This window comes from Pseudonaja textilis, chromosome Z (genome assembly GCF_049901715.1).
Source record: "Pseudonaja textilis isolate UNSWEBS1 chromosome Z, rPseTex1.2, whole genome shotgun sequence".
In the NCBI taxonomy this organism is placed as follows: Eukaryota; Metazoa; Chordata; class Lepidosauria; order Squamata; family Elapidae; genus Pseudonaja; species Pseudonaja textilis.
The window spans coordinates 4,254,540-4,277,533 of NC_142008.1; the positions used below are offsets into that span (position 1 = coordinate 4,254,540).

At 44.9% G+C, this 22,994-nt stretch overlaps 2 protein-coding genes across 2 annotated transcripts in view; one reads left to right on the plus strand and one right to left on the minus strand.

Moving 5' to 3' along the window:
• DLEC1 (DLEC1 cilia and flagella associated protein) overlaps positions 1 to 2,573 on the plus strand; it is a 66,052-nt gene extending 63,479 nt beyond the window's left edge. The window contains 3 exon segments of the mRNA XM_087917546.1: positions 741 to 817; positions 819 to 862; positions 2,341 to 2,573. Of these exon segments, the coding sequence (XP_087773672.1) occupies positions 741 to 817; positions 819 to 862; positions 2,341 to 2,467 (248 nt within the window). The 3' untranslated portion in view covers positions 2,468 to 2,573.
• Positions 2,574 to 4,168: 1,595 nt separating this feature from the next.
• Positions 4,169 to 19,308, minus strand: ACAA1 (acetyl-CoA acyltransferase 1). The gene is made up of 12 exons (XM_026718469.2): positions 19,089 to 19,308; positions 18,433 to 18,526; positions 18,180 to 18,237; positions 16,883 to 16,962; positions 16,465 to 16,507; positions 12,494 to 12,592; positions 11,763 to 11,843; positions 9,358 to 9,548; positions 8,425 to 8,604; positions 8,060 to 8,115; positions 6,006 to 6,151; positions 4,169 to 5,218 (listed from the first exon to the last, which is right to left on the minus strand). The coding sequence occupies exons 1-12, from the start codon at positions 19,248 to 19,250 to the stop codon at positions 5,143 to 5,145; spliced, it is 1,266 nt and encodes a 421-aa protein (XP_026574254.1). The 5' UTR covers positions 19,251 to 19,308; the 3' UTR covers positions 4,169 to 5,142.
• Between the last annotated feature and the right edge of the window lie 3,686 nt (positions 19,309 to 22,994).

The window sequence follows — 22,994 nt, forward strand, 5'->3', positions numbered from 1 at the left end:
AGATGAAAATAGTTAAAAAAAAGGGGCTCCCAAGATGAGATGGATCTTTGAGAATGTTTTGAACTTTCTTAAGGCAGTGGGAGCTACAAAGCTCTTCCAAAGAGGGGAGAGGGCAACCCATGATCTTCTGGGCAATGACATTGGCCCTCTTATCTTTCCTATCTGCCACCGCGCAATTGGCAAACCATACAGAGGTGCAGTAAGTTAAGATACTCTCTATGGTGCAGCGGTAGGTCACCAAGAACTTTTCTAGAAAAAAAAACTAGTTTTTCAGTCCTAGAAACAAGGGAATTTTTTCCAACACGGTCGCTAAAGCCTGCAGGGATTTATATATGTAGTTTTTAGGAGTCAAGACTGACTCAAAGGCTCCTAAAAAAAACAAGTAGATCACCAGCAGTTTCAATTAAAATTTGAGCTAGTTTGGAGAAGTGGTGAAGATGGTGGCCTAGAGCCCAGGAGGTGGTGCAATTTTAGTGCTGCCTTAGGCACAAAAGCCATTTGGATAACCTTGGGCTCTCTCACAGCTCAGTCCAATCCACCTCACAGGATTGCTATTGGGGGAAAAAAGGATAAAGAAAAAAGGAGTATTACCTATGTTTGCCACCCTAAGTTACTCATAAATTAATAAAAAAACAAATGAATGTTCTTAGCAGCAGCCATGGATTAGTTGAAGATGATTATCTTCCTTTTAGGAATATCTGCTAAAACTTTAAGCATCGTTTTTTTATTTCATTTTAAAGATGAAGATGAACGACATAAAGATCCCGAAGTGTTTTCCATCTCTCCAAGTAGTGGCATCCTTGAGGCACGCAAAGGTATACACGGCTACCAAAACCCAACTGATGGTCCGTTTCACCCCGAGGTAGGTCAGGAGAAGCCCCTCGTGGTTCTTCTGCACGTTGTCCCAAGCCCCAGGCAAGACCCACCTGATCTTGCCCAGGGATGGTAACTCTATTATCCTGGATAGTTGTCCATTAGGGAGCACAATTGTGTACCGCACCATGGAAATTTGGTGGCAGAAATGATTTCGGTACAACATGGGCTTACTCCACCTCACGGAAATAAGGCGGGAAGGACATTTTTTCCCCACTTTCGAAGTTTCCCAAGATTCAAAATGGCATTGCTTGGGGAATGGGAAATGTTTTTGCTTTCCAAAGCCGTATCGCTCCCATTCCCATTTAAAAACTCTTGGGCGGGGTGGGGAAAACGCTGCATTTCAGTCTCACCGCTTCTGATGTCTGAAATGGGATAGGGTCTCCTGCCTGAGCAGGGGGCTGGACTAGAAGACCTCCAAGGTCCCTTCCAACTGTTCTTTTCTCTCTCTCCTCCTGCTGTTCTGATGACACTGAAATTGCCACTGGAGAGTGGGGGTTTTCTCATTCAGCACGGAGAGGGTCATATTCTTGGTTAGACTTGATGGTCCCAGATATTCCTCTAGACTCTAGGACAATTAGTGAGTCAAGTTCTCAAACCAGGCAGGTTGCCTGGGGCCTGTTCTAGAACATTTTGGGGCAGGTAGAACTCAGATGTCTTCTTAATGTCTCCTTCTGCAGCATGCTATATAGCTCATGAAAATGATAGTTTTTTTCACTGCCTATATAATACAGGTGGTCCTCAGCTTACAATTCATTTACTTACCATTGAAAGATACAACTGCACTGAAAAAAAACCATGACATATAACCACTTAGAACTGTTGCAGTATTCCCATGGTCGTATGATCAAAATTCAGGCCCTTCGCAACTCCTATTTTTGACAGTTGCAGTGTTTCCCGGGGTCATAGGATCCTATTTGGCATCTTTCTGACCAAGTGAATGGAGAAGCCAGATTCGCTTAACGGCTGCGTTATATTAACTGTGGCAAGAAAGACCATTGAAACGGGGGAAAAGTCACTTAATAAATGTCTTACTTAGCAACAGAAATGCTGGGTTCAATTGTGACCATAAGGACTCCCTGTATATGCAGACCCTTCACTTGGCTTGGACTGGGAAGGGTGGATGAAGGGGCAGCAGGCCAACTCAACTGGAATGGGACAATTTGCCTCGGCCAACTCGCCTCGGATAACTCGTTACAGGACAAATCAACGATTTAATTACTTAAAATAACTGTTTTTTTAAAAAAAAATCATTTTAATGTTTGTCATTCACATTTTTATCTTGTCCCTCCTTTGGCATCCTCTACTGATTGATTCTGTTCGACCAATTTCTTCGACATTAGTGCAGCTCTTGTCCTGCAGCGACTTGTCCCGTGGCGAGTCTCCAGGGGCAAGGAGGAGAGGCCCTTCCGCGGTGTTTCTGCCGAAGGGAGGAGGGCTCATGTCTGAACCAGGCTCTCCTTTCAGGGACAGTTTGGCCTATGAAACTACGGTGACGGTTGTTGGCATGCTGGGAGAGAAGCCGTGCCTGCTGGTTGTCCAAGGAAAGGGCTCCTACAATGAGAGGTATGAAGACCTGCTCTCGGGCACCTGAAGGACAAGCCCCACCGGGGGCCTCCTTGCAAGCGGCTTAACGGGAGCTGGGTGTTTGTTTTGTTTTTTTGTAATACTAGAGGAAAATAAAGTATTTCTATATCCTGGGTGCAAGCTTGACTTCTCAAATAAGGATCTTGGATCTGCATAGAACGTAGAATAAGAGAGTTGGAAGGGACCTCGGAGGTCTTCTAGTCCAACCCTCTGCCCAAGCAGGAGACCCTATAATACCTCCACGTCCGATCTCTTCTTGAAAACCTCCAGTGTTGGAGCCCCCACAAGTTGTTCCACTGACGGTCAGGAAACGTCTCCTTAGTTCCAGGTTAGCTCTCCTTGGTTAGTTTCCAACCATTGTTTCTTATCTTGCCTATGGGTGCTTTGGAAAACAGTTTGACCCCCCTTATCTTTGTAGGAGCCCCTCAAATATTGGAACCTTGCTGTCGTATTGCCCCTAGTCCTTCTTTTCCTTAGACTGGACATTCCCAGTTCCTAAAACGTTCATACGTTTTAGCCTCGAGTGTGGCCAAACCAGAGCTGTATTTTCACCAGGCAATCTTTGCCATAGGGAAGCCCTAGTGATAATCTGCCCATCCTGGAGGCCCTTGAGATACTCAACAAGTTAATAAACTACTTTCACATAATATGCTATTGTATTGATTCCTTAACTGGTGTTTGCAAGTACTCAGTGAGGATAGAGTTGTAAGGGACCGTGGAGGTCTTCTAGTCCAGCCCACTGCACAAGCAGGAGACCCAATACCAGTGATGGCGAACCTTTTGGACCCCGAGTACCCGAAGTATGCATGCCCAAAATGCAAGGTCTCCCCCCCACACACACATATGCACACACCCCCATGCGCATGCACAGCAGACCCAAAGGCCAGCAGGCCGGCAGGAGGCGCATGTGCGTGCATGGTGGAGCTGAGCTGGGGTGACCGCGCACATGCCCACAGAGGAAGGTCTGCATGCCATCTGTGGCATGAATACTATAGATTCACCACCATGGCCCTATACTATTTCAGACAGGTGGCTGTCCAGTCTCTAAGACCTCCAGTGACGAAGCACCCACAACTTCTGAAGGCAACTTTTGTTCCACTGGTAAATTGTCTTCGCTGTCAGGAAGTCCCTCCTTAGTTTTAGGTTGCTTCTTTCCTTGAATTAAGGAGAAACTTCCTAACAGTCTTCAAATTATGTCTGTAATGGAGCCTGGTCACTACAATTGTAACAGTCATTAAATGGGTCAGTCGTATGACCAATCCAACTTTATAATTTTTGTGTGTGGTTGACATGAAGTGAAACCATTGCTTGCTATATAGCACAGTTTTGCTGAAAACTGCAAGTGCTGCTTCTCAGCCAAACCATTGTAAAATGCCGTCAAGTCAGCACATGATGCTATGCAACCAGTCTTAAGTCAAGGACTGCATTAATCACAAATTCTGCTTTGGCTTAACCAATTCAGTCATCAACCAGGCTTATGGGTGAATTTCATACAACACACCCAGCCAAAACTGAACAAAAACAGCTTGGCTTATTTTTGGAGTTAACCTAAACTTTTTTTAAAAATTATTGAAGTAGATTCAGAATAACGAAGTAACAGAGACGGGAAGGGATTCTGGAGATCTAGTAGTCTAAGGACCACCTTTAACATCCAACTTGGTGCCCACTATCATCCTATGTTAGAAAAATCGGCTTTCCAGGAATTAAATGACTCAGAACCCTTCAAAGACTTTATTAATGTAATTTAACTTGATAACAGAAATTTAATGAGTTGATTAAAACACCTTTTAAGAATTGGTTTAGCTCCTTAGAACCCCAGCAAAGCAATTATGAGCTATTTCTTGCTAGGACCAGCAGCGGAATCAGGAGATTCCTTAACTTGCTTATTTTGCTGCTTTTCCTTTTAAGGATTTGAAAATATATTTTCCTCCTGATCATGGTAAATATTTTCTTTTAAAAAAAAAACGTATCTGGTCCCAGTTCATCTTCAAAAATAATGTGGGATAAACTAAAATTACCTTAACAAAAAGAAAAAGAGAAACCAAGCCAGCAATAGCTGCTTAGGAGTCCCTAGAAAACTTTGAAAATGGACCTCAGAAGCAATCCTAAATTGCTGTGCTGTGATTTATTTATTTTTATTGTTTCCAAGTGCACTGGCACCCCATTTCCTACGCAATTCTAATAATCATTACTCTCCCCTCCACCCGAAAGCAGCACACTGGCTACTTTAGGGAATTTACTCGTCGGAGTAAGGATTCTTGAGGGACGAGAGAAAACACCTTGTTCCAATTGCACATTAATCCCAGCACTGCAGACAAGGCAATCTGTTTCAGACTGCCGATCAGTCAAGTTCCTCAGGTACCCCGCTTTCCCTCTGCCAACCCCAACCCACCTCCATTGGACAGGTAGACCCCTCACCCCCCACCCACCCACCCCAGTGATTAATCCATAGAAAAAGGACCTGTCTTTAATAGGCTTACCTGAAGACCCAGCAGCCAAAGGTCCTTGCTACCCTGCCCGTTCCCAAATTCATTTCCCATGGCTCGGGATTCCAAAAGCTCTGCCCACCGAGGAGGGTTCACCTCTAAACAGTCAAAAAAAGCCGGACCGCCCATCAGAACGGATCATGGGTTATTCTCCAGGCCTGGAGGGCAGGTTGTGTAAAGAGCGTTTCAGTTCTGCTCACTTTCCCGGATATTCAAATACCGCAGCTGCTCCCATCCCGGTCCCAATGCACATGGAAACCACGCCGTAGCCTCTAAAACAAGAAAGAGGCACATTAGGGCTCAGCTCCCTCGGCAGAGGGTTTTTAGGGATCAGGAGTTTGGAAGACACAGAGGGGTTTGGGGAGAGAAAAGACCTCACGATGGAGAATTACTGGCTAAAGAAAGAGCCCGTTTGGTGCAAGTCATGAAGGTGCAAGCCTAGAAGCCAGGAAATGGGGAATTCTAGTCCCGCCTTAGGCCTGAAAACCAGCTGGATGACTTTGGGCCAATCACCAGGGGACGGCGAGTTCTAGTCCCACTTTAGGCATGAAAGCCAGCTGGGAGACTTTGGGCCAACCACCAGGAGGCGGTGAGTTCTAGTCCCACCTTAGGCATGAAAGCTGGTTGGATGACTTTGGGCCAATCACCAGGAGACGGTGACTTCTCCCTCAGGCATGGAAGCTGGCTGGGTGACTTTGTGCCAGTCAATGTCTCTCAGCCCAACTCAACTTGTAGGATTATTGTGGAGAAAATAGGAGGAGGAAAGAGTACGGAATATATTTACTGCTTCAAATTATTTATAAATATAATAAAGGTGGGACATAAAAAACGCACAAATTAAAAGGCTAAACTTCAGTCTCAACAGCAATAAAATTCAAAGCAACAATACCGCGAGGCATCTTCTCGCTTTCGTTTTACGCAAGTTAGAACTTGCAGGAGATCTGGTTTTACACGTCCGACCTCCCAAACAGGCTGAGAAATTCCTTGGTGGGACCCTTTCAAAGCCAACCAGCGTGAGACACACGTACTCGGGGCGTAGTTCAAGCTTCCCACACTTACCTCTTCCCTCTGCGCTTCAGCTCGTTAAGCAAAGTGACAACTTGCCGAGCCCCGGTGCACCCCAGAGGATGTCCCAAAGCAATGGCCCCCCCGAGTGGGTTCACTTTCTCCATGGGGATACCAAGTTTCTCCACACAGTAGACAACCTGGAGAAATAAGACGATAGAAAGCGTTTCAAGGAACCGATTTCACTCAGTTGGCACAAGCAGCTGGAAGAAGTGACCTCGTGGTTAACTCTTTCCGTTTTTTTCTTTTGGGTTGACATGTTTGGTAACAACTCTTTATCTCTGCCCATCCATGGATCAATGTACATTTACGGAGACCAAAAGTACAGGCAATCCTCAGTTTACAAGAATTCATTTAGTGACCGTTCAAAGTTACAACGGCACCAAAAATGGGACTTATGACCGTTTTCATATTTATGATCTTTGCAGTATCCCCAAAATCAAAATTCAGGTGTTTGGCAGATGACTCATACTTATGACCTTTCCTGTGTTCCTGGGGTCACGTGATCCCTTTTTGCGACCTTCTGACAAGCAAAGTCAATGGGGGAATCCGGTTTCACTTAACAACCGGGTTACTAAGTTATCAACTGCAGGGACTCACTTAACTGTGGCCAAAGAAGTTGTAAAATGGGGAAACACTCACTTAACGAATGTCTCACTTAACAGCAGAAATTTGGGGGCTCAGTTGTGGTTGCAAGTTGAGGACTACCTGTACTGAAAATCTCATCCGTTGAAAATGTCTTAATAAACTGGCCTGTATCTGCCACACTGCAACGTGAGAGAGATTAGGGGGAAAAAATTGGACACTCTGCTATTAAAATGCCGAAGGGAAAAGAGAGAACGGGACTGAAGAGCAGCTGGAGGTGTGTCCAGGTTCACAGACGACACACGCAACAAAACACGGATAGTTCTTAACTTACAACCATGTAACGGTTGGAATCCAGAATTTCCATCGCCTGTCGTGACAGTTGGTAAGTCAAATTACCCATGAGCCCAACGTTATTTTATGGCATATTCTGAGGCAGTTGTTAAGTGAATGTTCCAGTTGTTAAACAAACACTTGTCATTAAGTGAACCGAATGACTGCTGAAACCAGAGTCTGTCTTTTTTTTTTTGCGGAAACTGGAAGTAAAGAGTGATTTCCAGCAAAAAATATTTGCCAAAAGTGCAGTCATGTGATTGTGGGATGCTACCAACGACCGTCGACGTGTCCTGGTTGTTGAGCATCCAGGTGTGGTCACATGCCCACAAGGGCGCGAGAGAAAAACACACAGCTCTTGAAGCTTCAAATCTGGCTTCTTTTTACCTTTGGAGCGGGTGGTCTGTCATAACTTTGAACAGTCGCTAAGCAATCCAGTCATAAGTCGTTGGAAGTAACTTAAGTAACTTCTACCATTTTGGGTAGGAGGGGACATATACAGCTAGTCCTCGACTTACGAGCACAAATTGAGGCTAACATTTATGTTGCTAAGTGAGACATTTAAGTTTTGCCCCATTTTATGACCTTTCTTGCCTCCGTTGTTAAGTGAATCACTGCAGTTGATCAGTTAGTAACCCGGTTGTTAAGTGAACCTTGCTTCCCCTATTGACTTTGCTTGTCAGAAAGTCGCAAAAGGGGATCACGTGACCACAGCAAGGGTCATAAATATGAGCCAGTTACCAAGCATCTGAATTTTGATCCCTTGACCAGGGGATTCTGCAACAGTCATTAAGTGTGAAAAATAGTTGTGAGTCACTTTTTTTCAGCACCCTTGTAACGGTCACTAAATGAACTGTTCTTAAGTCGAGGGCTAGCCCTACTGGAGACTTCAGTGGCCATACTCCCCCCAAACGCGGGCAGGGTTAAGACAAACGTGGCTTGGTGAAACGTGGCGTTTACGGAGTTGGCCAACGTCCTCCGAGCCTCCTTCCCGAATGCCGCCTGCCTGACATGGAGGATGAAAGGAGGCGGAGAGTCCAGGGTGGCTGAAATCTCTTGCTAACCTTCACAGTTGGGAACGTATTCTTTTTATGGCGTCTTCATCTTAACCTCTCCTTCAAAAGTCTTACCTGACTCGCAAAGGCCTCGTTGATTTCAAACACATCGATATCGTTCACTGTCAAACCTGTCGGTTAGAGATGGACACAATTTTAACAGCGTGAAACCTACCTCTTTCGGGGGTATTATTATTATTGTTGTTGTCCTAGGTGCCACACCAGGGGTTTTTGATGCTCTTCTGCCCCAAAGACGCCCCTAATTGGCCCTAAAAATCATTCTAGGAAGACTCCCCACTCCCTGAAGGCCATCATGAGCAAATAGTGCCAGAGACTGAAGGGGAATGGAGTCCGGAGCCATTCCACCCAAAAGAGAGATACTGGATTAGCTGTGTGGATCCCTGGCCGTCCCTCTCTCCCTCTCCGATTACGCTGCTCACCGGCTTTTTTCAGTGCCACAGGGATGGCATAGGCTGGTCCTATGCCCATCACATCTGGTGGGACTCCAACCACAGCGAATGATTTCAGCACCCCAAGGACAGGAAGGCCCAGCTGCGCAGCTGCAGAACGCCTGGCCAGGAGCACCGCAGCAGCCCCGTCGCTCACTTGGCTGGAGTTACCTGCGGGAAGCCATTTCATGAAAGACTCAAGTTATGAGATGCAGGCAAACGGGTGCAACAGCACAACTGAGTTATTTACATTATCGTCATCCAGGAACCAACGACAGAAAACATTTCTACAATGAAAATCACTCCCACACATAAAGAGGATTGTCAAAAAAATAATAATTAAATTTTAAGTCTAATGCAGTCTAAAAACAATTTACATAAACTCTGAAAATTGTATAATCTGGAAAGAACATTTCCATTTTCTCACCTGAACAAAGCAATTTTGTAACAACTCTGGGAAATGTATTTAAGCCTATCAAGGGGCTTTGTGTTTCCTTGGAGGGCCTGTGCTGAAGATGGCATAAAAAATACCCTTTATTTTACCCTCACAACCACTCGCTCTGTGAGATAATCTGGGCTGAGAGATGCCAAGACAATGTGAACTCTGTCGCAAAATAGGAACCTGAAATCAGGCCTTCTAATGCCCATCTATTCCTATTAGGAGAAAGCAAGCTGGCACATATTTTACCGACTTATTTTTTTAATTTATTTTTATCTTTGAGAGGGACTGACCAAAGTCACCCACAGAGTTTCATGTCTCAGGCAGCGCTAGAATTCACTGTCTCCCAGTGATTGGGGCCAAAGTCTGATGGTTTCCAGGCCTAAGGCGGCGCTAGAACTCCCCATCTCCTGGTTTCTTAACCAAACTGGCTCTATGGCACAAAGTCAGTCCCCTCCACTTCGTCTCTTGCTTCTGAGCCTTACCAGCTGTGGAAGTCCCATTCTCCTGGAAGGCCGGCCTCAGCCTGGCCAGTCCCTCCAACGAGGTGTTGGGCCTGATCCCTTCGTCCTGCAGCACCGTGATCTTTTTCTCAGTGCCCTGGTCATCGGTGAAGGTGGTATTCACGGGGACAATCTCATTTTTAAACCACCCCAACTTCTGAGCTCGAGTTGCTCTGGAAACACACCCAAATAATTAGCTTTATAGTATATCTTTGAAAACTCAAAAGGTGGGGAAAAAAACCTTACTAAATAAGAAAGAGGCCTAGATGTATCTTACAACTTTCACGAGAAACATTTTCAGCCACGTTAGAGAGAAAGGAGTCAGGGGAAGGGGCATTGTTGTTATTATTCTCAGAAACTATTCTCTTGAAAAAAAGAGTCTTAAGCAACACCAACCTAGATCAAACTGCCATTCATCTTAAACGATACAAGTAGTCCTCAACTTATGATAGGGTCCTTAACAACCATTCAGAGTTATGCCAGACCTCCCCAGGGCTATTTATGATTCAGTTTCAAAGTTCTGATGCCCTCCGGTCACAGGGCTCGCACAATGAGTGCCTGGCTCGCATTTTCAGCTGTCTGCAGCATCCTGGGGTTGGATCTTTGCTGAAAATAAGACCACTTTCTTCTGATTTTTGACAAAATTGACCTACAGTGAACAACAGGTTCAGCATGCATCATGATGTTTGCTTAACTTCTTCAAAAAAGATTGTTAACATTGGGTTGGCCACACAGGGGTGACTGCTTTGTAACTATTATGACGTAGTAGTGTAATGGACATGCTCCATTGCTGTCATAAGTCGAGGACTGCCTGTATCTTCTAATAGCAATGAAGAGGATTCGTGTAGCTCTAATGCTTAGCAGAATAACAGAGTTGGAAGGGACACCTTGTCAGTCAACTAGTCCAAGACGGTTCATAACACGAAGCACAGATCCCCTATTTATGTAAATACAAACGAGGCCATATTCTCAAGTTAGTAGTGATGCAATGCTAAATTTTAAAAAAAACATGTTTGTGTCTGACAAAGTTTGACAAAGGGGCTGTGCCTAAAAGCAGGTGAGCGATCTAGGACAGGGGTCTCTGAAGTTGGCCATTTTGAGACTTGCTGACTTCACCTCCCTGAATTCCTCAGCTAGCATGGCTGGATAAGGAATTCTGGGAGCTGAAGTCCACAAGTCTTCAAGTCGCCAAGTTCGGGGATTCCCGATCTAGGACTCCTGATCCTCTTCCTAGACTCTCTCCCTTGCCGTCCAGTGCTTGTGGTTTCTTGGGCCTTGACTCTGGGGGTTAGAATCAGCAATGGAAACAGCTCAGCTTTCTACCAAATATCCTACTTGCTTTCAAATGACCCTTGGCCCCGGTCTGTGATAAGCAACTGAGTCTGCTTAGTTTCAGCAAATTCTGAAACTTGCCCCGGATAGATTGTGATTGTGTGTAATCCTTCTCCAATATGCATAGATGCAACAGAGCTGGATTCTCCAACCCAACTAGGAGTGAACATCTGAACAGAACTCTAGCTAAAAATCCATCTGCACCCTCCGGATCACAGCAGACTACAAAGTATAGTACTTACAAGGCTGTTGAGAGCCTTGCCTTCATCAGGCCAACTAAGCTGTGCGAAATCATTAGCCGGCCTGGTGGATAATTGGGAACTGCAATCCCAAACGACTCATGATATATAAATGGAGGGGATCCATATAAATCTATGTGAAGTCATAGTCTAAGCAGGGGTCTTCGAACTGGCTGGAGAATTCTGGGAGTTGAAGTTCACATGTCTTAAAGTTGCCAAGGTTGGAGATCGCTGGTCCAAGCAATAAGAGTCTGACAAGGAAACACTACTCTATGCGGTTGGAATAAACCGTGCTAATTTGGAAAAGCTCATTAGTTGACGGCGCCTTTTCCCAACTATAAAGCACTAGGTAGATACCTAGTAGGGTTAGTCCTCAAGTTACGATCGGTCGCTTAACAGCCATCTGGAGTTACAAACCAACCTCTCAAAATGGGGCTTTCAATCAGATTTGAAGTTCTGACAGTGGGGCCCCTCCACGGTCATGTGACATAATTTTTGTAGCTCAGCAGTGCAGCTGCATTTATAGCCGTTTCCCGTGTCCTCTAGTCATTTTCATGACAGCTTTGCTAAAAACTGGCCCTTCCGTTTTTGGCAAAACCACAATCACAGGGAATTATAAGTTTGCTTAACGACTCCAGGAACAAAATGGATACTCTAAAGTATATACAGCTCTGTAAAGTCAGTGAAGGGCAGCCAAATTGCGGCCAGAACTTCTTAAAAATCTTAGGCCTCGTACATCTTTATGATTCTGGCGTTTGTTCTGAGAACCAGAAGCAACCTAAATGTGTGGGGAAGCACACAAAACAGCGAACTTACTTTTGCTGAGAAGCAAGGGCGAAAGCATCTTGTTTTTCTCGGGAGATACCAAATCTTTCTGCCACGTTTTCAGAGGTTATTCTGAAAAACAATATTGAAAGCATGCAGACCGGTTCACTGATCTGAAAGCACCTTATCTCTTTATGAAGAAGAAGAAAAAAAGAAAAAACAAATGGAACAACGCGCCTCCCAAATGTCCTTACTTACAAGACGCCCAAAATTAATTCAAAGACTGCAGTGTCACAATCTGCCAAAAATAACTTTTCAGTAGCTAAGTAAGATGGTGAAAATGGAGGCCTGGAGTAAAAAGAGACGCTAGGCTCATCTAGTAATTATCAAAGCATCTCATCCTATTTTTTTTCAAATATGGCAAAATTTTGTGTGCATTTGTTTCATTTCACAATGACTGCAAGTTTTGCTTTGATAATGAAGGATTGTTTTGTAACAACGCTGGGCGTGACAGGATGATATTCCAGCAACTAATGAACTGAGAGCTATTACACCCACCCAGTCGTTACTCAACTTTCCCAGATTCTTAACAAGGAACAACTGGTATCGTGGCACTTAATCGAGCAGCGGCTAGATCGAGTGGTGTTGCTGAATCAACATTCAATTGTGTGTGTGCAGCACAAAGCCAAACAGTCGACCAAACTGTGTCCCAGGACAACATGGGAGCCCAGACTGTACCAAGCTTTTCCTGCCGGGACTAAACTAAAGCCGCAGCCTCTTACCCCATTGGGATCAGGCAGTCCCTCGCTTTGCTGAAGTCCATGATGCGAGAGCTGACATCCCCAGGGTCGGTAGCGCTGCGGAGGGACATGCTTTCCACTCTGAAAGGGGGGGGGGGGGAGACCAAGAAAAAGGGGCTGTGAATATCTCTCCTTTAAATGCAGTCCTCGACTTACAACCACTCGTTTAATGACTGCTCAAAGTTACAACACTTCCAACCGCTGCAGCATCCCCATGGTCTTCTGATCAAAATTCAGATGCTTGGCAACTGGTTCCTATTTAGGAAGGTTGCAAAGTCCTGGGGGGAGGTTAAGTGATCCTCCTTTGCAACCTGTTAACAAGCCAAGTCAATGGGGAACCCAGGTTCGCTTGGCAGCCATGTTCCTAACCAAACAACTGCAGGGATTCACTTAAGAGCACGAAAGACCGTAAAATGGGGGCAAAACTCAGTTGGCAAACTGTCTCAGCAACAAAAACGTTGGGCTCTATTGTTAAGGGCGTGTCAAATTTTTCAACTTTCAATTTCCAAACATGAGGGGTGCTCAAAAGCCTTAGGGATTGTGAAGATATTTCGGTTACTTTAATATAATTTAGATGTGCTTGGTAAGCAACTACATAAATATAACTTTTTTAAACATTTTGTTTGCTTTGCTTGTCGCTGAGGACTACTTGTGTGCAAGTCCTGCAAGGATTCCTTAAAAAACAAATGAATAAGTAAGCATTTTTATGGAACTGAATACATGAAGTTACTGTACAACAAAAAAATGTAAATCAACATGAATCGTGGACTGCTGGAAAATATTTAATTAAAACTCCAAAACTCCTGTACCCATTTGGACTTGTTTCTTGGCAAACTCATAGACAGGTTCATTATCAGCACTATTTCAAGGAATTTGCAGATTCCAAATTTGGCTCTCGACTACCAGATCCAGATTCAGGAGGGTTCCAGGCCTCAGGCACACCCCACTTTCCAGCCCAGAGAACTGTATTTCTTCAAAAGAGTGAGACTACCCTAGCAGTCTTGAAGGAAGAGCTATGACAACAGGGGCCAGCTGGGTCTCAGGGGAAGCGTACTTCAAAGGGCAGGGGCTGCATTGGGGAAGCCCCCCCCACCCCCAGACCTCACTGGACAAGAACATTTAAGGGAAGAACCCTGGAGTACACCCATTCTGTTGGACCAGATATTTTCAAGCAGTTGTACCAGTACAGCATTCGAAGTCATACAGCAGCTATGTTATGGAATTTAAAAAATAGACCCCGTTGTATGACACGTAGAATGTGGATTTATTTGTGAGTGTTCTTGAAATGGCTCCTCCGATCTAAATTTAATATATTTATTATTCAAGAAGTAACTGCAAATCCCAGAGGTGCTTTTTCAAGAAACAAAACCACCACTTCACGAAAGCGTGGTGCAACAAACCCATCGGGGAAAGATTCAGTGGTCCACCTGCTTTTGAAAGACAAAGGCCGCTCTTTGGAAGAGAGCAAAGTCCACACTTTGGACAGAGATGACCGTTGGCTTGAAAGAGGGATCCAAGAGGCCATCTAGGTCAAAACTGAACAGCCCATACGGCATCATCCATCTCCAGTCTACAACACAAATCATTTTAACTGTTCCAAGAAGGCTCCAGGCCCATTTGCACTCTTCAGGTGACCCTGAGGACACAGATAAACCTCCAAGTGGCCTCAAGGACCCTCTAAAAGGATGCAAAGGACCTGCTGTCTGCAAGGAACATAAATCCTTCCATTCCACACCATCCAGTCAGAGCCGAAGAAGCTTCTTGGAGGAGAAGGGAAGCGTCTTTTAAAAAGTCCCACTGCCTCTTGAAAAAAAAAAAAAAACACCTCTGAGACAACTCTGACCTGGATAGCTGTGAATCTCCATAGACATTAAGCAATTGCAAACGTTCCTTTTGCTCAGCTTTCACAGAGCCACTGATCTCGGGACATTATAGAGGAATGGAAATTCTTTAATGGCTGTTTGCCAACATGTTCTTCTCAAAATGTTCCTTACTAGGTGCCTCCTAGTGAGGCACCAGCTAAAGCCGCAAGTTCACGGGAACTGGTTGAGATGGTTCCAGAGACATGCAAGAGAACAAAACAACCGGGGATTTGCTATCTTCAAAGTCGGCGTGTCTACCCTGAGTAATGTTGAATGTTAAATATTTATGCATCTAAAGAAGCAGGGTGTCACCAACTGAGCTTCCTCAGAGAAACTGATTGTTTTTGAGGTTATACCATTTCTGATATGTGTGCAACAAACCATCCAGAAATCAGAACATTTCAGCCACAAGTTTATACACCTCTGGGTTCTGACCTTTGATGAATACTTTATAGCAGCAATCATGAAGAGCTAGCACAGGCTTGTGTAGAGGAGAAGATTAACTCTATTTGGGGTCAGTGTTTCTCCACATCAGATATTGCAGGGATGTGGCAATGCAAACTCAGCATTGCACAAGATCAGGGGGCTCAGTTCAGCCTTCACAGAGTATTCAACTTTGTTCTTACATTATTCCAGGAATTAATTTACCAACTGAGCTTTGCAGTGCCCACAGGCAATTGCACAATTAAAACCAGGCTATGGAGCTTAGCAAGGATGTAAAGCAACATGTGCAGTCATATCCCAGTATTTTATTTAGCCACAGCATGGATGTGCTCTGATACAGCATGCGAATACTGAAGGTGGCTTAGGGCTCACTTTCACAAGGCCCGTGAAGCAACTGTTTTGTTTGGAGAGATCAGGAGGCAACGCCAAACAACACAGCCCTTTGATTAACCCAGCCTAGCTTCCCAGTGGATTAAATCGCTTGCTTTTACCTTTATGCAAAATGCCGCACTTCAAGAGATCGTTACGAAAAGAATGAACGGCTCTTATATTTCTGCAAGCACTTTTCTGCCTTGCTGAGATACCTGTTCCTTTCAGTTCAGCGTCACGGAGCTGGCATGGGGGATGGACTGCTAACTTGCCAGACCACTGGCTGAAGATTTTGAACCAAAGCAGATGCCAAGACTCGCCCTGTAACCTTATGTCCAGCACCAGCTGCTGTGGAAGAAGCCTTAACCTTGACATTCACCTACAGCTATGCGACAGTGAGAAGAACCTCAAGAGGAAGCAGGTTTATTTTACTCCCTGGCTGAAGAGCTAAATACTCCCAGCTCACCTCAAGACATCACTGCTACTTTCTTAGAAGCTGCCCCCTTTGCCAAGAAAAGAATGGCTCTGTCCCTCAGCAGAAAGGCACAAAAAGGGCTACTGCGCAACAGAAGGTAAAGTCTCTTTTTGTCTGAGAAATTATTTACCCAACTTCCTTGAGAAAACCGGTCACTCTCACAGCTGCACAGGGAGTAACGCAGCTAAGGAATGTCCATAGAGAGGCTCAGTCCTCCAGCCCAAAAATGTTTGTCCCAAAAGTGTTTTTTCAAGAGGCAACTGTACTTTCTTTGTTTTTCCTTGAAGAGGTTTCACTTCTCATCCAGGAAGGTTCTTCAGCTCAGAACAATGTTATCTTTTTTTTAACCCAAAGTATCAGTTAACAGCTGCATACCAGAAAAAGCAGGGGACTTAAGTCTAATAACGGTATCAAAATACAGGGTTTGTATTTCATTCATTTTAGTTAAGCAATCGGTACAAAATGGATACCTACAAGGTGATTAGCTTCACCTCAGTTGCTTTTTAAAAAAACCATGTAAGGCTGTTACACAAACAAAACTGAATGAACCACTACTGGATGTTATTATAAATCAAATTAAAATTATTTTCAAGACAAATTAGGAAAGGGCATTTCCTTGAGGCTGGTATTGTGCATCAAAATGCAATGCTGCTCTCATACTCCTGTAAAATGCTAGTCTCCAAAAATCCTCAAAATACAGATTTTCATAATCTGCTTAAAAACCTCACACAATGGGGTAATCAGAAGACAAAAGGGCTGCTATTGGTAAGTAATGAACAATTATGGAAAAAAAATAAGCTTACCCACAGGCCAAACCAATATCATAGGAGCCATTTCTAATGCCACCTGTAAGTAATATAAATTTTAAATTAGCCAGTGAGCTCCACATATAGCCTTCTTGTAAGTGCTCCTGAGGGAGCGGGGGTTCAGCACATTCCCTCACTTAGATGGCGTTTTTTTCAGAAAGGAATAAGAGTATATAAAATTTCTCCTAGAAAAAAATAATATTCCTAGAATTCTGTAGAACATATTGGCACGAGGAGTATAACTACCTCTATAGAAAGTTCTAACAGGCAATCTACAATGTTACATTCTAGAAGTTAAAATCTCTACATGTCATAGTTATCAAGAGTTCAGAAAGCCCCATGGTTCAATTACTGAAATTCTATATTTACTCCATGCGTGGAACCTGACCGTCACACGGGAGAAACCCAGCCTTACCAGCAATATTGATTAGAGCTTGGAGCCCAGATGAACACTGCCTGTTAACACTCGATATTGGGACGGTCTCTGGGATACCACTGAAATAAAAGACAAAATAGCTCATCAGTATAAAAGGAGGATTTAGAAAAGACCCTCAGACTCAGCGGACTAATTTTAAGGTTTTCCTATGCCTCGATGGTCTTGGTTTGTGATTTTAGGAAGATCCACTGAAAAAAGGGTAACTAGGACCTGGTACAGCACTCTGCAATCCTCAAACAAGCTTAGGTAGAGCAGTACCCTGGTAACTGACTGGAAACTGTCAGAGAAACCTGTAATATGTAAAGGGGTAAACAGCAAACATGTTACTTTGTCACTCTTTCTAAAACTATGCGGTAAATATCAAGATGGAAAATTCTAAATACAGCCCAGGTGACTAAGGACTGGATCTGAAAGTGGATTCCATCATGGCAAGTCAGTCTGCACAGCTAGCTACCCTTTGGATCCCCACAGCAGGCACAAAGTCCAAGTGTTCTTCTCAAACAAGTGATAAAGCACCCAGGAAACTTTAGGGCAGGGGTCCCTAAACCTGGCAATTTTAAGATTTGTGGACTTCAACTCCCAGAATTCTCCAGCCAGCATAACCAGCAAAGCTGGCTGGAGAATTCTGGGAGTTGAAGTCCACAAGTCTTAAAGTTGCCAGGTTTGGAGACCTCTGCTTTAGGATGATACAAATAAAAAAAAATAGAAAGGCGGCGTTGGTGTAGCGGTTAAGGTGCTGGCTGAAAAACCAGATTAATTTGCGACCTGCCTTAGGCATGGAAGTCAGCTGGGTGAATTGGGGAGAATCAGTCTAGCTCAGGCCAACTTACCTCATAGGGCTGCTGTTGTATAGAAATAGGAGGAATAAAGAGTATTAGATGTTTGCCATCTTGAATTTCATATAAAAGCAAGATAAAAATCAACCAGTCAATAAATAGCTGCTCTTCCTTCTACAGAATCTCACCTCCATCAGCCACATTAGGGGTGTTCCATCTTGGCCACTTTAAGACTTGTGGACTTCAACTCCCAGAATTCCCAATGTGGGGATTTCTGGGAGTTGAAGTGCACATGTCTTAAAGTTGCCAAGGTTAGATACCCCTGAGCTATGCAATGAAAACAGCAACTGAGAAACAGAAGTAGAAGCGCCTAATATAAAATTGGACTAGTCACGTGACCTTTCTTTGCACCTGCCAGTATTAACCAAACCTCCTTCGTCTCCGCCATGGTGTTTTGTGCCCATGATCTCATTTCTGGATGGTTCAGTGGCAAAGTTCACCTTATAAACTGCCCAATTCTCGCCATCGCGGCTCCAGCACCAGGTTGAAGTACATTCCCTAAGTACAAAGAGATGAATTCACATCGGTTGTCAGGGTTTGGTTGCCCTTCCGGATATGCTGCTGCTGCAGCCGTTGCTTTAAAAGGGAGGGAAAGGGGAGGGTGACCACAGCCCACTCCCTGGCCTGGTAGCTTGACCACCCATCAGCAGGAGAAGAAAGGAAACCAGGGTCTGCAACCCAAAAGGGGCTCACCCACGCAGATATCGCCCAGCTGCTCAGGGCTTAGCTTTACATCGTCCAGGACAGCAGTCATGACTGCAGCCAGGAGTTCGTCTGGTGTAGTTTCCTGGAAAGGGGGGGGGAGAGGAAGGAAGGAAGCAAGCAATGGAGAGAGAAAAGGGAAAGTGATGGAGGGAGAGAAAGAAGGAAGGAAGATGGAGAGGAGGGAGGGAGGGAGGGAGGGAAGGAAAGAAAGAGAAAGAAAATTAATTAATTAATTAATTATCTGGGCAATTTGGCACCCTCACTCTCTTTCAGGTGCTGGTGTGGGGATGATGGGAACTGTAGTCCATAAAACGCTGGATCCTCCAAAGCAAACTCCTCTTTACCTCTCTCCATAACATCCAAACTCTTTTCAGCCCATAATCCCCGGCATAATCCCCTGGACTACAACTCCCATATCAAGGGAACGATCGGGCTAAAATTAAAAAAAAAAGACTAGCGTCTCTCCCACCCCCACAATATATATATGTCCGCGACCTTCTACCGCTCCCAGGGAGGGGCTGAGAGGCCGGGGACCATGGGGTTTGGAGTCCCAGGCGCCCGTCTAAAAGAGCGCAGTTTGGGAGCTTGGTTGCGGGGAAGCGCCGGCGGATCTTCCCCACCTCGGAAGCCGCCCCGCCGTTTACCTTGAAGCCGCCCCGTTTGCTCCTGGCGATGGGGGTCCGTCGTCCGTGCACCACCACCACGTCGTCCGGGCCGGACAGCAAGGCCCGGCAAGGGGAAGGCGCCCAGACCCGCCGTTGCGGGGAGCCGGTCAGATGCCCGAGGACCACTTTCATCCGCTCCATTTTCGCCGCTTCAGCAACCTTCGGCCACGACCGAAGTCCCGCGGGCGCATGCGCGGACGCATAGCATGCCGGGAAGCCCTGTGCGGTGGCCCACGCCTCCCGCCATCTTCGCATAGGCTGAAAGGCGGGCTCTGTAGACTTTGAAAAATGAAGAGTAGCTTCCCCCTTCGTCTTCAACGCCGGCTTAGAACAAAGGCTTTATTCTATCAGAAACAGACAAAGGCTCTCATTGATGGAATTTTTCTTGCGAACTACACCTATGGGCCTCTCCAAAGCTTTTTTTTCAACGGCGATGGAGTTTATCTTTCGCCCGAAGAAAAGAAACAATCCCTCTACACTTTCCTATCTCTACAGACTAACGGCCGCCGATGTGCCGCGGCCGCTCGCCATGAAGGGCGGGGCCTCGCTAGGCATCCTGGGACGTGTAGTGTTCTTCGTAGCTGCCGTGGCGCCCAGGCATGTCCCTGCAGAGGGGATTCCAAAAGTGACACCGAGAGAGATGGGATTATTCGTCTGAATGCCCCAAGCAGGAATTCCTGGGCTGACCTTTTGCCAAACTTGGAACTGCGGACTGGGGATGCCAATCTGGTGGGGGTTGCGGTGCCATGATTTGCAAAACTGCTCTAATCTGTGCAAAACCCATACAGGTGGTGCTCGACTTACAACCATTCGTTTGAAGTTACAACTGGAAAAAAAGTGATTTATGACGTTTTTTCCACACTTACAATGTTGCAGCATCTCCATGGTCACATGATCAAAATTCAGACACTTGGCAATTTGGTATTTGAGGGTTGCAGTATCCTGGGCGGTGTGATCACCTTTTGCGGCCATCGGAAGTGGAGGACTATCTGTACACTAGTATTTTGCAACCTCAGCAGCTTTAACTTGTTTTGGATTTTGGACAATTCCCAGAACTGCTGGCTAGAGGATTCTGGGAGTTGAAGTCCACACAATTTAAAGCTGCTGCAGAACACCCACATTCCTATCCCTTCTACTATAAATGGTTGAGTGTTTTCTTATCAGCTTTACAGAATTGCAGACTGACAGGCAGAGGTAATATTTAGGGGAAAAAATAAAACAAGAAACATATCAAGAGGCAACTTTAAAGACTTATTTCCCGCAGCTGCATTTTACATTTAGACAACAGCTACCAAATATTTGAACATCATGCCCAACTCTATTCCTCTTTTGAAATGGTCCAATTTATATATAATGCATCAACTAAGCCCAGGTCAGAATAAAACTTATTTTCTCTTTACCCTCCCACCCCCTTCAAAATGAACTTTTTAGTCCCGGAATAATACAGCATTTAGAAGCATTTTATTTTATGCAACTCCAAATGGGGAGGGAGATGAGGAAACATTTACAGCACTTAATAAAATATATATTCAACTGTGTCTTCCAATGCCATAAACAGCAATACAGGAAGTCCTCAACTTATGACCACAGATGGAACCAGAATATCTGTTAAGCAAAACAGGTAAGTGGGTGGTGCCCAATTTTACTTTTCTGCCAGTTAATCGCAGCCGTTAAGTGAATCACGCAGTCATTAAGTGAATCCGGCTTCCCACATTGACCCTATAGGTTGGAAGCCGGCTGGGAAGGTTGCAAAGAGTGATAACAATGATCTTTGGATGCCACGATGTGTGTTACCAAACGTAGGTGGCTGGAAATCCTGGCTTGTGTGATTCTGGAGATACTACTTGTAAGTGTGAGTACCGATTGTATGTCACCTTTATTTATTTATTTTGTCAAGCAATTATAAGATAACAGGTATAACAGTTATGAATACACACACACACACACACACACACACACACACACACACATATATATATGTATATGTATATATATGAAATAAAAATAAACAATAGGACAGGGACGGTAGGCACGTTGGCGCGCTTATGTACGCCCCCTACAGACCTCTCAGGAAAGAGGTGAGGTCAATAGTAGTGCCGTTGTAATTTCAAATAGTTGCTAAATGAATTGTAAATCAGGGTCTACTTGTATTGCTTTCCTTTTTGATTGACAGATTAGAGTTGCATTCTAAGTCTGCTGTTTTTCACTTTGTTGACCCACGACTGTTGTTCACCAACCATATTGTGAAGTATGGAAACGATACAACAGTAGTAGGCCTTATTCAAGATGGCAATAAGGGAACTTACCACAAAGAGGTAGAGAGTTTGGTGAACTGGTATAATAAAACCAGCCTTGTTTTAAACCAGGGGTCCCCAAACTTGGCAAATGTAAGACTTGTGGACTTCAACTCCCAGAATTGGGAGTTGGCTGGAGAATTCTGGGAGTTGAAATTCAGAAGTTCAGAAGTCTGCCAAGTTTGGAGACATCTGTTTTAAGCTAAAGATATCACTGTTGATTTCAGAAAAGGCTGGCACAGCCACATTCCTCTGTGTATGAATGATTCAGGTTAGCAGCATCAAATTTCCAGGTGTGCAGCTAACAAGTAGGCTGGCTTGGTTGCTTAACAGTGAAATACTGCTGAAACGGGCATAGCAGTGCCTGCATTTTTCTGCATTGCATGATTAAAGTACATCTTCCTACCCCTGTCCTCACCACTTTCTATAGAGCAGGGATTTCATTGAGGGCCACATCAGGTTTATGTTTGACCTCGGTGTGTGTGTGTGTGTGTGTGTGTGTGTGTGTCAGGTTGGGCATAGCTAGGATGGGTATGGCCAGGTTGACGTCACTCGTGTTGGAGGCATCTGTGGTGGCCTGAGCAGTTTGCCAGTGAAAACAGGCTCCCAAGCTCTGTTTTCAGCTGGGATGGCCTCCTGCAACCCATTGCCAGTGAAAATGGAGGTTGGGGGTGATGGGGGACACATGCGTGGCCTTCATGAGCTCTGTTTTCAGTTAAGAAAGCCTCTTGCAACCCTCTGCCGGTGAAAACAGAGCATGCAGCCCTCCTGAACTCATTTTTGCTGGCAGAGGCACTGCCGCCTGGTTCTTCAGTTTCCAGGGCAGCCCCATGAATCAGATCTAAGCAGTCCTTGGGCTGGATCCAGCCCCTGGGCCTTGAATTTGACACACCTGCTATAGAGGAACAATGAAGAACATCCTGTCATATTGCAGGACAGTCTACTTTGGAAGACTTCCTGCTTTGGACAGGAAGGCGGGGCAGAAAGTGGTGAGGACAGCAGAAAAGATCACTGGCAGTTCACTCCCTTCTATCCAGGGCATGGCACATAAGCGATGCTTGAGCGGGATTGTCTGGGATGCTACACACCGTCCTCACGACCTGTTTTCCTTGTTACCTTCTGGGAGGGGGTTTCGTGATATCTGAAGCAGAACATCCAGATTCAGACAGTTTTGTACCATGCAGCGTCAACCTTGTGAACTCCCAAACTTCCCCTCTCTCCACTATGCATTCAAGATGGAGAGTGATTAATATTTATATGTATTTATATGTTAGGATGTATCTATATAGCATATCTATAGGTGTGTTATCTGTACACTTTTGAGAGCAGGCAACAGAATTTAATTTTTAATGTGTGTCAGAGTGCCCACAGGAGGAAAAAAAAATGACTATAAAGGTTCTCTTATCTGTCTAGAGTTGTAATAAGGCACGGACATCACTCCAAGAATTAACAGTGGCATTTGACAAGGGAATTGTGAAGACGGCATTCGTCTAAAACTAGACTTGGGCATGCCAGCAAGTATTGTTCACCATTGTAAACTAAAATCCTATTGCTAATTGGCATGAATTATATTTCAGGGGTCCACAACCCC

Excerpts from the sequence above, each read along its gene's own strand:
- ACAA1 (XM_026718469.2), bottom strand. The coding sequence starts at position 19,250 with ATGGAGCGGATGAAAGTGGTCCTCGGGCATCTGACCGGCTCCCCGCAA. Across the intron at positions 18,527-19,088 it reads GCAAACGGGGCGGCTTCAAG|GAAACTACACCAGACGAACT; the intron begins GTAAACGGCGGG and ends CCCCCTTTCCAG. Across the intron at positions 5,219-6,005 it reads CTGAAGCGCAGAGGGAAGAG|AGGCTACGGCGTGGTTTCCA; the intron begins GTAAGTGTGGGA and ends TTCTTGTTTTAG.